At 64.4% G+C, this 12,999-nt stretch overlaps 1 protein-coding gene across 3 annotated transcripts; it reads left to right on the forward strand.

Moving 5' to 3' along the window:
* Window positions 1–1,257: 1,257 nt before the first annotated feature.
* LOXL3 (lysyl oxidase like 3) lies at window positions 1,258–11,948 on the forward strand. 3 transcript variants are annotated; one of them, XM_034064596.1, is made up of 14 exons: window positions 1,258–1,574; window positions 2,496–2,659; window positions 3,086–3,297; window positions 6,060–6,119; window positions 6,279–6,504; window positions 7,240–7,420; window positions 7,643–7,797; window positions 8,501–8,674; window positions 9,235–9,397; window positions 9,817–10,060; window positions 10,436–10,551; window positions 10,673–10,809; window positions 11,177–11,288; window positions 11,433–11,948. In XM_034064596.1, exons 1-14 carry the CDS (start codon window positions 1,286–1,288, stop codon window positions 11,504–11,506), a joined length of 2,307 nt encoding a protein of 768 aa, XP_033920487.1. In that variant the 5' UTR covers window positions 1,258–1,285; the 3' UTR covers window positions 11,507–11,948. The 3 variants fall into 3 exon arrangements, with proteins under 3 accessions (XP_033920487.1, XP_033920488.1, XP_033920489.1); XM_034064597.1 differs by lacking the exon at window positions 8,501–8,674 and adding an exon at window positions 8,851–9,006; XM_034064598.1 differs by lacking the exon at window positions 6,060–6,119.
* The last annotated feature ends 1,051 nt before the right edge of the window (window positions 11,949–12,999 follow it).

Raw genomic sequence — 12,999 nt, forward strand, 5'->3', positions numbered from 1 at the left:
AGGAATGGAGCTGATTCCTGCTTGTGGAGTCTGTGGAGTCTGAGGAGGGCTTCTCAGCCCCTTTGCTCCACAAAGACCCTTTCCCAAAGCCACTGCAGCGACTTTCTGTCACCACGGGTGCCGAGGGGCCAGGAACAAAGCGGCAACATGGGCACAAACTTTAGTCCAGGGAAAGAGGCTCCTACAGCAGCACCAAGAGCAGCCACAGTTGTGAGGATGCCCCAGTACATCCTGGCTGTCCCAGCGAGCTGTGAGTGGGGATGGAAGCTTGCAGGGGAGTGAGCGCACTGGGGAGGGTCAGTGCGAAGGGTCCCTGCAGCACAGCCCCAGCTGGGAGTGTGTGTGGGGTTTGTCATCATTTTCCTTCCTCTCTAACCCTGTGGCTAAACACTGGATCCTGGACTGCCCCTGCTTGTGGGTGAGCCAGATTTCCTCCTCTCTAACACTGCCTAATGAGAAGCACAGGCTGTGAGTGCCCGATGCAGGATCTGCTCTTGGTTGGAGATGTAGGGCACAGAGATGTGTTTCTGCTGGTCCTGTCCTGGGGGGCTCCCGTGTTTGGGGTCACTTTCCCACCTGTAGAAGGGACATCTGGAAGGTGATGTGAAGCTGTAGTGGTGCGAGGCAAGCGGGTCCCTGTGTGGGCAGTGCTGGGTGAGCATTTGAGCTTTGCCCTCGGGCCCAGAGCCCAGGCTGCAGCAATGCCCGTGCAGAAATGCTGCGGCAGCATCCGCAGTGTTAAAGTGGTCCCTGACGGATAAACGGGAATTGTGCACTGGGAACTGGGAACTGAAGGAGGTTCACAGAGAAGTGTTTTCACTACTGTTTGCCATAGGACTGGTGCGGGAATACCACATCTCCCTCAGGTATTTCGGGAGCCACACACGTTACTGGAGGGTTGGAGAATGCTGCCCAGAGCACAGCAGGGAAGGCTCTGGCTCTGGCTCCTCACAGCGGGCAGCAGCGTGGGCTGGCAGCGCTGCACCGCATGGGGTGGGTGCAGCTCCCGGCTGGTCCAGCTGGGCTTTCCCAGGCACTGGTCCTGCTCCAGGGCCCTTTGGCACAGGAGGTGTGAGCCGGCACCGCGGTGGGATTCCGGTAGAAGCCGTTCGAGAGGAGTGCAGGGCCCTGGGATGGCAGAGCCTGGGCCATGGCAGCTGTGGGGTGCAGGGAGGCACTGGTGAGAGCGGGCTGGGGGCTGCTGGGATGAGGGCAGCAGGTGATGCAGCACAGCTCGTGCATCCCACACACCCCGACCCCTCCTGCCCTGCAGAGACTGACTGCCATGGGGAGCTGCCGCGCGTGGGCACTGCCGGAGCTGCTGGTGCTGAGCGTGTGGCTGTGGGTGAGCAGTGCCAGCCCCACGCACCCACCCAGCCCCGCGCTGAGGGTGCGCCTGGCTGGGTACCCACGCAAGCACAACGAGGGCCGTGTGGAGCTCTTCTACAACGACGAGTGGGGAACCATCTGCGATGATGACTTCACTCTGGCCAATGCGCACGTGCTGTGCCGGCACCTCGGCTTCGTGGCTGCCACCGGCTGGGCCCACAGCGCCAAGTACGGCAAAGGAGTCGGTAAGGGTGGGCAGTGGGCATGGTTCCCCGTGCTGCACGGGCTGGGGCTGCACGTGAGCCTGCTGCCACAGGGCTGTGTGTGTGCCACAGGGCTCACCCAAGCTGTTGGTGGGGAAGGGCAGCGGGTCCTGTGTGTGCTGAGTGCCCAGGAGTGTGAGTGCATGCATGAGTTCGTGTGTGAGTGCATGCATGAGTTCGTGTGTGAGTGCATGCATGAGTTCATGTGTGAGTGCATGCATGAGTTCGTATGTGAGTGCATGCATGAGTTCGTGTGTGAGTGCATGCATGAGTTCGTGTGCGAGTGCACGGGTAATGTATGTACACACCAAGCGGGATGGGGAGCTGGGTGTGAGCTGCTGTGCATGTACCCAGGGCCCAGCGTGGTTGCAGGCCTGCACTGGAGCTGCAGGGCTGCACATGGTGCAGGGGGTGCAGGGAGTGCAGGTCCAGGTCTGTGTGGTGCAGAGGTGCAGCGGTTTCTGGTGCAGGTGAGACCCTGTCCAGAGCCCAGGGCTGTGCCATGGGGGCTTCATGTCTGCAGAGCAGCCCTGTGGGGAAGCAGGAGCTCCCCACTGCAGATCCTGCTCTCAGGGCTTTATTTGGGCCTTTCACCAACGTCAGCTTTGTGCTGAGGGAGCAATGGTCCCAGCCCAGCAGCCCCCAGCAGCCCCCAGCAGCCCCCAGCAGCCCCCAGCAGCCCCCAGCAGCCCCCAGCAGTCCCCAGCAGCCCCCAGCAGTCCCCAGCAGCCCCCAGCAGCCCCAGCAGTCCCCAGCAGCCCCCAGCAGCCCCCAGCAGCCCCAGCAGCCCCCAGCAGCCATGCTCTGCTGTGCTCCTTGGCCATGCTCCATGGACACCCTCCCTGCTCCCTGGGGATGCTGCATGGGCCTGGCCCCCCTCACCCCAGCCATGGTGCCTGGCAGGGCGGATCTGGCTGGACAATGTGAACTGTGCCGGAGGCGAGAAGAGCATCGGGGACTGCAAACACCGGGGCTGGGGCAACAGCGACTGCAGCCATGAGGAAGACGCAGGGGTCATCTGCAAGGACGAGCGCATCCCAGGCTTCAAGGACTCTAATGTCATCGAGGTGAGGAAGCTGCGGGCCAGGAGCCGGCAGAGCCAGCAGGCTCAGGATGTAGTGTGGCTGTGGGGACGTGGCACAGCTCTGGACAGGCGACACCTGGTCTGCTGCCAGACAAGAGGAGCTGGGGCCGTGTCCCACTGGCTGTGCCCAGGTTCCTGGCTCTCAATGGGTGGGGGTCTGGGTGTGGGGTGGATGCAGGATCCTGAGGTGAGACAGTGTTCCCTGGAGGTGCTCCCAGGGAGACGTGGGACACTGGCTGCACAGTATGGGAGCAGGAGCGTGGTTATCCAAGGCCATTGGATGTGCCCTGCAGGGATGCAGGACTTGGCCATCCCCATTCCCCACCTGGGGCCGGGGACCCCATCTCCTGCGGGTGCACCCCTGGGAAGGGCTGGGGCGATGGGTGCGAGGCTGACCCCTGCCCTGCAGACGGAGCCGAGCCACGTGGAGGAGGTCCGGCTGCGGGCAGTGGGGGCCGGCGCCCGGCGGCAGCTCCCGGTGACAGAGGGCATCGTGGAGGTGCGGTACAAGGACGGCTGGGCACAGATCTGTGATGAGGGCTGGAGCAGCCACAACAGCCGCGTTGTCTGCGGCATGCTGGGCTTCCCTGCCGAGAAGAAGGTCAACAAGAACTTCTACAAGTGAGTGAGGCCGACGAGGAGCCCTCGGGGCTGGGGCAGTGCCAGGGACATGGGGCAGTGCTGGGGGACAGCAGGGGCCAGATGGCCATAGGGGCACTCGCTGAGCTGGGGGCCATGGCTGCTCATGCGCTGCAGCAGAGGCAGCTCCCAGATGGCAGTATCTGCACCTTTACATCCTCCAGCGTGGAGCCTGCGGGTCCCTGTCCAGAGGGGAGGTTTGCACCTGAACCGGGCAGGGATGCTCCAGGAGCACCATGGCCTGAGCAAGAGCTACAGGGACATGAGCAAGGACACAGTGCCCATTGTGGTGCCCACTGCAGTGCCCATTCTGGTACCCAGTGTCGTGCTCAGCATGGTGTCCATTGCGGTGCCCATTGTCGTGCCCGTTGTGGTGCCCACTGTGGTGCCCGTTGTGGTGCCCACTGTGGTGCCCGTCGTGGTGCCCGCTGTTGTGTCCGTTGTGGTGCCCACTGTGGTGCCCGCTGTGGTGCCCACTGACCATGCAGCTCACCTGTTGCTCCTGCAGGCGGGTGAAGGGCGCAGCCGTGACAAAGGGCCGGAGCCTGAGGCCGGGCAGGAGGTAACGGGGGCTCCCGCCTGCCGAGCCCTTGGCAGAGCTGGGCTCTCCAGCCACCGGGTCCCTGCCGCAGGACGGATCCTGGCACAAAGGGATCCGGATGGAGCAGACCGAGGGCTCGGGCAGGGCTGGGCGGGCGCTGCGGTCCCCAGCCCCCAGGAGAGACAATCTGCATCCCAGGCCAGCGGTGCCCCAGGCTCGGCAGCACCAGGCAGGAGCCCTGGGCAGGGCTGCAGGGTCCTGTGCGGAGGCCTCGGAGCAGAGCTGTGTTTCCTGGCGGATGGGGAGCGCTGTGGAAATGGGCTGTTTTCTGCGGAAAGCAGCAGTGGGGAAGCTGGAACGGCCGCACACCCTCCATTCCTTGAGGGGGAGCTGGGAGCGCTGCTGAGCACCAGGGTGATGGGCACCACAGTGCTCGCAGTGCTGGCACTCGTGTGGCAGCTCTTGTCCTGATGCTGCGTCTGTCGGGAGCTCTTGCACCTCTGCCCATTCCCTCTTCCTGCCTTTCTACCAGCCCCAAGGGACAGTCTGGCTGCCCTCTGCCCTCCACCAAGAAACCTGCAGAGGGGCTTGGGACAAGGGCCTGTAGGGACAGGCCAAGGGGAATGGCTTGAACCTGCCCCAGGGGAGACTGAGCTGAGCTCTGAGGCAGAAGCTGTTCCCTGGGAGGGTGCTGAGGCGCTGGCACAGGGTGCCTAGAGAAGCTGTGGCTGCCCCATCCCTGGCAGTGCTCAAGGCCAGGTTGGACACAGGGGCTTGGAGCAGCTGCTCCAGTGGAAGGGGTCCCTGCCCATGGCAGGGGTTGGAGCTGGAGGAGCTTTAAGGTCCCTTCCAAACCACACCAGGCTGTGGTTCTATGGTTTGGTGCTGACAGCCCCTTTCCCAGTGAGCGGGTATTCTCCCTGCAGCACTGGATGCAATGCTTTGCCAAGTCCATGGAGCTGGGGTCTTCTCCCTTCCTCTGCCTGGAGCAGGAGCTGTCTCCTCACCATCACACCTGGCTTTCCCAGGGCTGACTGATCTTGGTTGCAGTCATATGTGGGGTCACCACTAATCCAGGCTGGAAGGGACCTCAGGGAGTCCTGGTCCAACCCCCTGCATGGAGCAGGGCTGGCTATGGGTCAGCCCAGGGTTTCATGCAGCTGGCACTTGAAAACCTGTGGGTATGGAGAGCCCACAGCCTTGAGGCCTCATAGGGGAAAACCATTCCTTGCACTGATCCTGAACCTCAGGTTGTGCCTCTTTTCTCTCATGGTCTCCGCTCCTCTGGCCGGAAGAGCTGGGCTCTGGCTCCATCACAGCCCCTTGCTCCTGGCTCCTGGCTGGTATCTGGTACCGGGAGCCAGACCTGGGCACAGGATCACATTGTGATCCCATGGGTGTCAGTGGGGGGTGATGTCCTCCAGCCAGCTGCTGAGTCCCATTTCCTGCCAGCCCCATGCAGTATCCTAGGGCTCACTGCCACAAACCTGCCACCTGCCAGCAGGGTCAGTTGCCAGCCTTGGGTTTACTCTGTCCTGGGGGTACCAGTCCCTGCCCTGGTTTGGGGTCTGCTCTTTACTCCTTGTGGTGTCAGGGGTTTGGCTCTGCTCAGCTTCTTCCTCCCCGAGTGAAATACAGCATTCGAGTGTGTAGGGACAGCATGTGGTGCTCTGGGCAGCCTCCTCTCCCTGTAGGGAAGCTCCCTCTCTAGCAGAGGATCCTTGCATGCCTGCAGCAAGTCCCACCCTGCCCTGTGCTGGGCAGAGCTCTGGTTTCAATGCTGCTTGCTCAGTGCTGTGCTTCTGCGTGTGCTGCTCCCGTGGAGCATGATGCACTGACAGTGGCTGGGGTCTGCATGAGGATATGGACCACCTCGCTTGTACCCCACAGATCCGGTCTCTGCTGCTGGTGTTTGACCTGCTGGGTCACAAGGCAGCACGGGATGTTGCACCATCCTGCACAGTTTCCTGGTGGGATGTGGGCAGGAAACTGCATCGCTGCTGTGACGGGCGGCTGTGTCTCATTGCTGGCAGCAGATGATGCTGCTGCACCCATGTGTGACACAAAGGGGACGCGCATGAGTCTCCCTGGGGGCAACAGACCCGGTTTCAACGAAAGCCAGGGCCGCTGTGTGTTCCCTGTGTCCCTGTGGAGGTGACAGCCGGGGCTGCGGGCTCCGCGACGGTTGTGTTCTGTTTTCCAGGCTGGCCTCCAAATCTCAGCCTAAACAAAAGCGCAGGGAGGACGTAGGGTCCAAGAAGAGGTAAACGGCTCCAGCGGGAGCCCGGGTGCAGGAGCCCCTCTCAGCCCCACCACAGCCGAGCGTGTCTCTGGGATGTGGGGCGGGCACAGGGGCCGCGGCCGGGGACAGCTCCGCCGTCGTCCTCCCGTGCCGGTCCTTAGGGCTGCCCTCTCCCCGCAGGCTCCTGGCCGAGCGGCAGCAGCTCCGCTACCGGCTGCACTCGGTGTCGTGCGCGGGGACCGAGGGGCACCTCTCCATGTGCGCCTTCCAGTTCTACCGCGGCAACGTGTCCGCCGCCTGCAGCGGGGGCAGCGCCGCCGTCGTCAGCTGCGTGCCCGGGCCGCTATTCGCCACCGGCAGCGCACACAAGAAGAAGCAGCGGCAGCAGCGGCAGCAGCAGGGCCAGGTGAGCCCCGGGCACCCACAGCCGCCCCCCGCTTGACACTGCCCCACTGGGGGGTGTGCGGCTCCCGTGGGGACTGACCCCTGGGGCAGCATATAGGGACCGTGTCCTGGCCTTGCACACGGACAGCAACCTCTGTGCTCACGGTGCTGTGCCACACTGTGCCATTCAGCACTGTGCCATTCAGCACTGTACCATTCAGCACTGTACCATTCAGCACTGTACCATTCAGCACTGTACCAGCCGTGCTGCCCTCTGGGTCCAGAGAAGGGCAACGGAGCTGGTGCAGGGCCTGGAGCACAAGAGATGGGGAAGGGCTGAGGGAGCTGGGGGGTTCAGATGGAGAAGAGAAGGCTCAGGGGGGACCTGATGGCTCCTCCAAGTGCCTGCAGGAGGATGGAGCCAGGAGGGGCTGGGCTCTGCTCCCAAGGGACAAGGGATGGGACAAGAGGAACCGGCCTCAAGCTGCACCAGGGCAGGTTTAGATGGAGCTGAGGAACAATTCCTGCCCCACAGGGTGCTCAGGCATTGGAACAGGCTGCCCAGGGCAGGGCTGCAGGCACTGGTCCTGCAGTGTTCACACTCTGTGGAGACGAGGCCTCAGTGCCATGGGTTAGGGGTGGCCTTGGCAGGGCTGGGGAACAGTGGGACTTGATGATCCTGAAGCTCTTTCCCACCCTGGTTGATTCCATGATTCAATGATGTGATGGTTCCATCCCTTACCCCCATCTCCTGCAGCCACGGATCCGGCTGAAGGGGGGTGCAAAGGTCGGGGAGGGCCGCGTCGAGGTGCTCAAGGGCAGTGAGTGGGGCACGATCTGTGACGACCGCTGGAACCTGCTGTCAGCCAGTGTGGTGTGCCGCGAGCTGGGCTTCGGCAGCGCCAAGGAGGCCCTCACCGGGGCGCGCATGGGCCAAGGTGAGGTGCTGAGCTGCAGGGTCGGGCACTGCTCTCATGGGCCTGTGGGTGAAGTGCTTGTCCAGGGACAAGGCTCTGTGGGACTGGGACAGGCCACAGAGGAGCTTGTCCTGGGAGTCCCTGGCTGCCGGCTGCATGTGGGGCATCGCCAGGGGACCGCAGCCTCTCCATGGTGCTGGATGGTGCTCCCGTGTCACTGACCCTGAGCTATCCCCCCGGCAGGGACGGGGCCCATCCACATGAATGAGGTGCAGTGCCTGGGCACCGAGAAGTCCCTCTGGAGCTGCTCCTTCAAGAACATCACGCAGGAGGACTGCAAGCACACGGAGGATGTGGCTGTCCGCTGCAATGTCCCCTACATGGGCTACGAGACCCTGGTGAGCACCCTTGGTATTGGTGCTGGGGGGACCCAATGCAGGGTGGCCCCACTGTCCTCTGGACCCCATGGCACCCCTCACATTACCCCTGGTCTGAGGCAAGGGCTGCCCTGGGGGACTCAGGGGTGGGAGTTCCAAGTACCCCTGTGAGGAGGGGGGTGGAAGGGAGGCCAAGGGGGGGTTGGGATCCCTGTGGGGTGTGCAGGGTGGTGTGGGGCTGCTGCTCCTGCTGTTCCTGCTGCTCTCCCTGTGCCAGCTCCAACCCAGCAGAGCCACCACAAAAAATCCCTGTGGGAGAGATGTTTTTGGGTGGTGATGAAATGTGGGGACGGGGCCATGAGCTCCATGTGCCCGGCCCTGGTTTCATCCACTGGGGCTTTGTCATCATTTAACTCTCTCACCTCTGCCATTCTGGAATGCGAATGCCATTCCAAAATGAGCCATTTCCTTGCTGCCCTGAGGCACTTCCCAAACTCACAGCCAAGTTATTGACCCCAAATCTGATGGGATTGGGAAGTTCTGGGCTGACCAAAGCTCTGCCTGGCTCCTCTCAGCTCTGGCTGCCACCTCCCATGTGCCTAAAGCCCATGAGGGTGCTGCAGCTGCAGCGGCTGGGATGAGCTGGGCTGGGCTGGATGCAGCAGAGCAGCAGGAGCATCACTTGTGATGATGATGGTGATGCTGTCACTGCCTTTCTCTGCAGATTCGGCTGAGCGGGGGCCGAAGCCGCTTTGAGGGGAGGGTGGAGGTGGCCGTGGGGGCTGGCGCCGGGGAGCAGCCGCGCTGGGGGCTGGTCTGCAGCGAAGGCTGGGGTACGCTGGAGGCGATGGTGGCCTGTCGCCAGCTGGGCCTGGGATTCGCTAACCACGGCTTACAAGTAGGTGCCAGCACCAGCTTGGCCAGGGCAGCGTGTGCCAGCACCACCGATCCACCGGGATGGGCACAGGAACCAGGATGGGCACAGGAACCAGGATGGGCACAGGAACCAGGATGGGCTGGGATGTGCTGGGATGGGGTCTGGTCCCTGCTCACTGCCCCAGGGCTTCCCTGCAGATCCGCCTCTCCGGCGGCAGGACACCGTTTGAGGGCCGTGTGGAGGTGAAGCGAGGCAGTAAGTGGGGCATGGTGTGCAGCGAGGGCTGGACCACCAAGGAGGCCATGGTGGCCTGTCGCCAGCTCGGCCTGGGCTATTCCCTGCATGCGGTGACGGTAGGTGCCGGGGGAGAGGCTTCCAGTGACACCCTGGTGAGCACAGGCACCAGTGGGGATATATGGGGAGAAAGGGATGTAGCTGCTCCATGCCAAGGGATGGGACCTGCATGAGCAGGCTGGGACATGGGCAGGGCTGTGCCGTGGTGGGTGCTGGCCGCAGCCCGGGCATGTGTGAGCCAGGGCACCCGTGGCACCAGCCCTGCCACCAGCCTCACCCCTCCCCAGGAGACCTGGTACTGGGATGCCAGCAACGTGACGGAGATGGTGCTGAGCGGGGTGAAGTGCACCGGCCACGAGATGTCCCTGAGCCACTGCCAGCACCACGGCTCCAGCCTCAACTGCAGGAACACGGGCACACGCTACGCTGCTGGTGTCATCTGCTCCGAGAGTGAGGGGCTGCGGAGCCTGCGGGCAATGGGGTCTGGGGTGCTGGGGTGGGTAATGGGGCCTGCAGGCAGCGGGGCCTGGGGTGCTGGGATGGGCAATGGGGCCTGCGGGCAAGAGGGTCTGGGGTGCTGGGATGGGCAATGTGGCCTGCAGGAAGCAGGGTCTGGGGTGCTGGGATGGGCAATGGGGCCTGCGGGCAAGAGGGTCTGGGGTGCTGGGGTGAGCAATGGGGTCTCCAGGTAACAGTGCAGTGGGGCCCAGAGCTGCTGCTGAAGGGTCTGTGAGCTGCAGGGCTGGGGGCAATGGGGTCTGCAGGTGCTGGGGGGCTGCAGCTGATGGGGGGGGTACACATTCCCCCAGCCAGTCCAGCCCTGCCTGCTCTGGGTGCCTGCCCCATCCCTGAGCATCACCTGCCCGCAGCCGCCTCGGACCTGCTGCTGCACGCGCCGCTGGTGCAGGAGACGGCGTACATCGAGGACCGGCCGCTGCACATGCTGTACTGTGCTGCCGAGGAGAGCTGCCTCTCCAGCTCCGCTCGCCTCGCCAACTGGCCCTATGGGCACCGCCGCCTGCTCCGCTTCTCCTCCCAGATCCACAACAACGGCCGCGCCGACTTCCGCCCCAAGGCCGGGCGGCACTCCTGGGTCTGGCACGAGTGCCACCGGTGGGTGCGCGGTGCGGGCAGAGGGTGCCAGTGCTGCAGCGGGGGGGGTGATGGGGACACTGGGTGATGGTGACACTGGGTGATGGGGACAGCGGGTGAGGGTGACACTGGGTGATGGTGACACCAGGTGATGGTGACACTGGGTGATGGGGACAGCGGGTGAGGGTGACACCGGGTGAGGGTGACACCTGCTGAGGCCCCTGCTGCTGCCCAGGCTCCAGGTGTGCCTGCTTTGGCTCGGGGCTGTCCCTCCATGTGCAGTGCTGGGGCTGGGGGCTGTGTCCTGCAGCTGAGACCCCACCTGCCTGGGGACAGCCACGTCACCTCCCAGGGCAGGGCTGGTGCAGCCACAGCGCTGTGTGCTCCCTCCTGCAGGCACTACCACAGCATGGACATCTTCACCCACTACGACATCCTCACCCCCAATGGCACCAAGGTGGCGGAGGGGCACAAAGCCAGCTTCTGCCTCGAGGACACCGAGTGCGAGGAAGGTGGGGGCCACGAATGGGGCCTTGTGGCATCATCCCTGCCCGTGTCCTGTCCCCAGCCGCTGTGCACACTGGGGCTGTGTGGGCAATGAGGGAGGACAGCCCCGTTCTCTTCTCCCCGCAGACGTGGCCAAGCGGTACGAGTGTGCCAACTTCGGGGAGCAGGGCATCACGGTGGGCTGCTGGGACCTGTACCGGCACGACATCGACTGCCAGTGGATCGACATCACTGATGTCAAACCGGGCAACTACATCCTGCAGGTGCTGAGCTGCCGTGTGCCCCAGCTCTGCTCCAGCCCCAGCCACCCCAGTCCTGGAGCGGCTGGAGCGCACTGGGGCTGGAGGGTGAGGGCTGGGGCAGGCACTGCCTGTCCCTGTGTGTGCAGACGCAGGATGTGTGGAAGCTGCTGGGGCTCACTTCACCCTGCACGCTCCTGCTCTAAGCAACCCTCATGGGCACATGGTGCCCAGTTACAGAGCCACCACAGCACATCCTGCTGCAGCAGGAGGCAAACCCTGCTGGGATCGGGGTGCTGGGGCTGGGAAGACCGAGCTGATGAGGTGTGGGGCTGCAGCACCACCCGCTGTGGGGCAGGGCGCTGCCGCCCTCACTGTTGGTGCCCCACAGGTCGTGATCAACCCCAACTTCGAAGTGGCAGAGAGCGACTTCACCAACAATGCCATGAAATGCAACTGCAAGTACGACGGGCACCGCATCTGGGTGCACAGCTGCCACATCGGTAATGGCCCGCAGGCAGCACGGGGGGCACATGGGGGCAAGGGGGACGGGGCAGGGAGGCCCCAAGGCAGCGAGGAGGCTGTGGGGAGGCTGTGGGGCTCTGGGTGGCTGCCGCAGGAGCTGACAGCTCCTGCCCCTCCCGCAGGTGATGCACTCAGCGAGGAGGCCAACAGGCGCTTCGAGCAGTACCCAGGGCAGCTCAACAACCAGATCTCATAGTGCCCAGCACGGGAGGCACCAGGAGGAGCCCCGGGGGGGGCATCTCCCACCCTCACCCTCCACAGGGGGAGATGCTGCTGGGGCCTCAGGGACTCAGCCCAGCACCGCAGCCACCGGGCACCGTGAGGCTGCCGGGACCCACAGGCACCCACCTGGCACTGCAGCCACCACCCAACCACTGCCCAGAGACTGTGCCCACATCCTCTGGGCCGCGGCACATGGGCACAGAGGTCCCGAACCACACCGTGCCCCCCCCCCCCCAGCTCCCGGTCACTGCAGCTGCACCTCCCTGCTCCCCAACGGGCCTGGTTCGTCCCCAGGACCCAGCAGGGACCTGCAGCCCCCCCGGTGTGGCTGCCCCTGCCCCATGGCCGCAGCGGTTCCCACACCCCTCTTAGATGTAACTTTATTTTCTCTATAAAGGTATCAGTTGTTCCCAGTGGCTCCCGGCTCTTCCCGGGGGGGGATGAGCATGGCAGGACTGGGAGGCTCAGCACACCCCAGCACAGAGCACGGCAGCTGCCAGTACCCACATGGAGCAAGGGTCCCCCCTCCCCACACAGCCCTGGATGGGCAAGGACCAGCCCCACACCAGCACCGATACTGGTAGCTGCTGGGATACAGAGAGATGGTAGCAGGCCTGCTGGGAGAAGCTTATGTGGGTGAAGAGGGGGGGGCAGCAGGACCTTACCTTCAGCTGCCCCAGCCTGAAGCAGCCCCACGGCACCGGAGGAGCAGCCGGAGCCCCCCTGGCGCAGCCCGGACGTGGTGAAGCGCTGGGTTTGCACCAGATGCACTCCAAATGTTCCTGAGCAGAAGTCCTGCCGGGGGCTGTGATCCATGAGGAATGCGGCCGGCGCTGGCTCCAGGCAGCGGGAACCTGCGGTCGGTGCTGCCGTGGCTGCCCTGCCAGGAACGTGGTGGCTCCGCTTCCCCTGCGCGCAGCGGCGAGAGCCCGAAGGGGAGCACGTCCCTGTGCGCTGCCTGCTCCGCTGCCTGCTCCACTGCTGCCTGCTCTGCTGCTGCCTGCTCCGCTGCTGCCTGCTCCGCTGCTGCCTGCTCCGCTGCTGCCTGCTCCGCTGCTGCCTGCTCGACTGCTGCCTGCTCTGCTCCTGCCTGCTCCACTGCTGCCTGCTCCGCTGCTGCCTGCTCCGCTGCTGCCTGCTCGACTGCTGCCTGCTCTGCTCCTGCCTGCTCTGCTCCTGCCTGCTCTGCTCCTGCCTGCTCCACTCCTGCCTGCTCCTCTCCTGCCTGCTCCGCTCCTGCCTGCTCCACTGCTGCCTGCTCTGCTGCTGCCTGCTCCTTTCCTGCCTGCTCCGCTGCTGCCTGCTCCACTGCTGCCTGCTCCGCTGCTGCCTGCTCTGCTGCTGCCTGCCCTGCTGCTGCCTGCTCCGCTCCTGCCTGCTCCACTGCTGCCTGCCCTGCTGCTGCCTGCTCCACTGCTGCCTGCTCTGCTGCTGCCTGCTCCTTTCCTGCCTGCTCCACTGCTGCCT

This window comes from Melopsittacus undulatus, chromosome 7, assembly GCF_012275295.1.
Source record: "Melopsittacus undulatus isolate bMelUnd1 chromosome 7, bMelUnd1.mat.Z, whole genome shotgun sequence".
NCBI lineage: Eukaryota > Metazoa > Chordata > Aves > Psittaciformes > Psittaculidae > Melopsittacus > Melopsittacus undulatus.

Excerpts from the sequence above, each read along its gene's own strand:
- LOXL3 (XM_034064596.1), top strand. The coding sequence starts at position 1,286 with ATGGGGAGCTGCCGCGCGTGGGCACTGCCGGAGCTGCTGGTGCTGAGC. Across the intron at positions 8,675-9,234 it reads TCGCTAACCACGGCTTACAA|GAGACCTGGTACTGGGATGC; the intron begins GTAGGTGCCAGC and ends ACCCCTCCCCAG. Across the intron at positions 10,061-10,435 it reads GTCTGGCACGAGTGCCACCG|GCACTACCACAGCATGGACA; the intron begins GTGGGTGCGCGG and ends TCCCTCCTGCAG.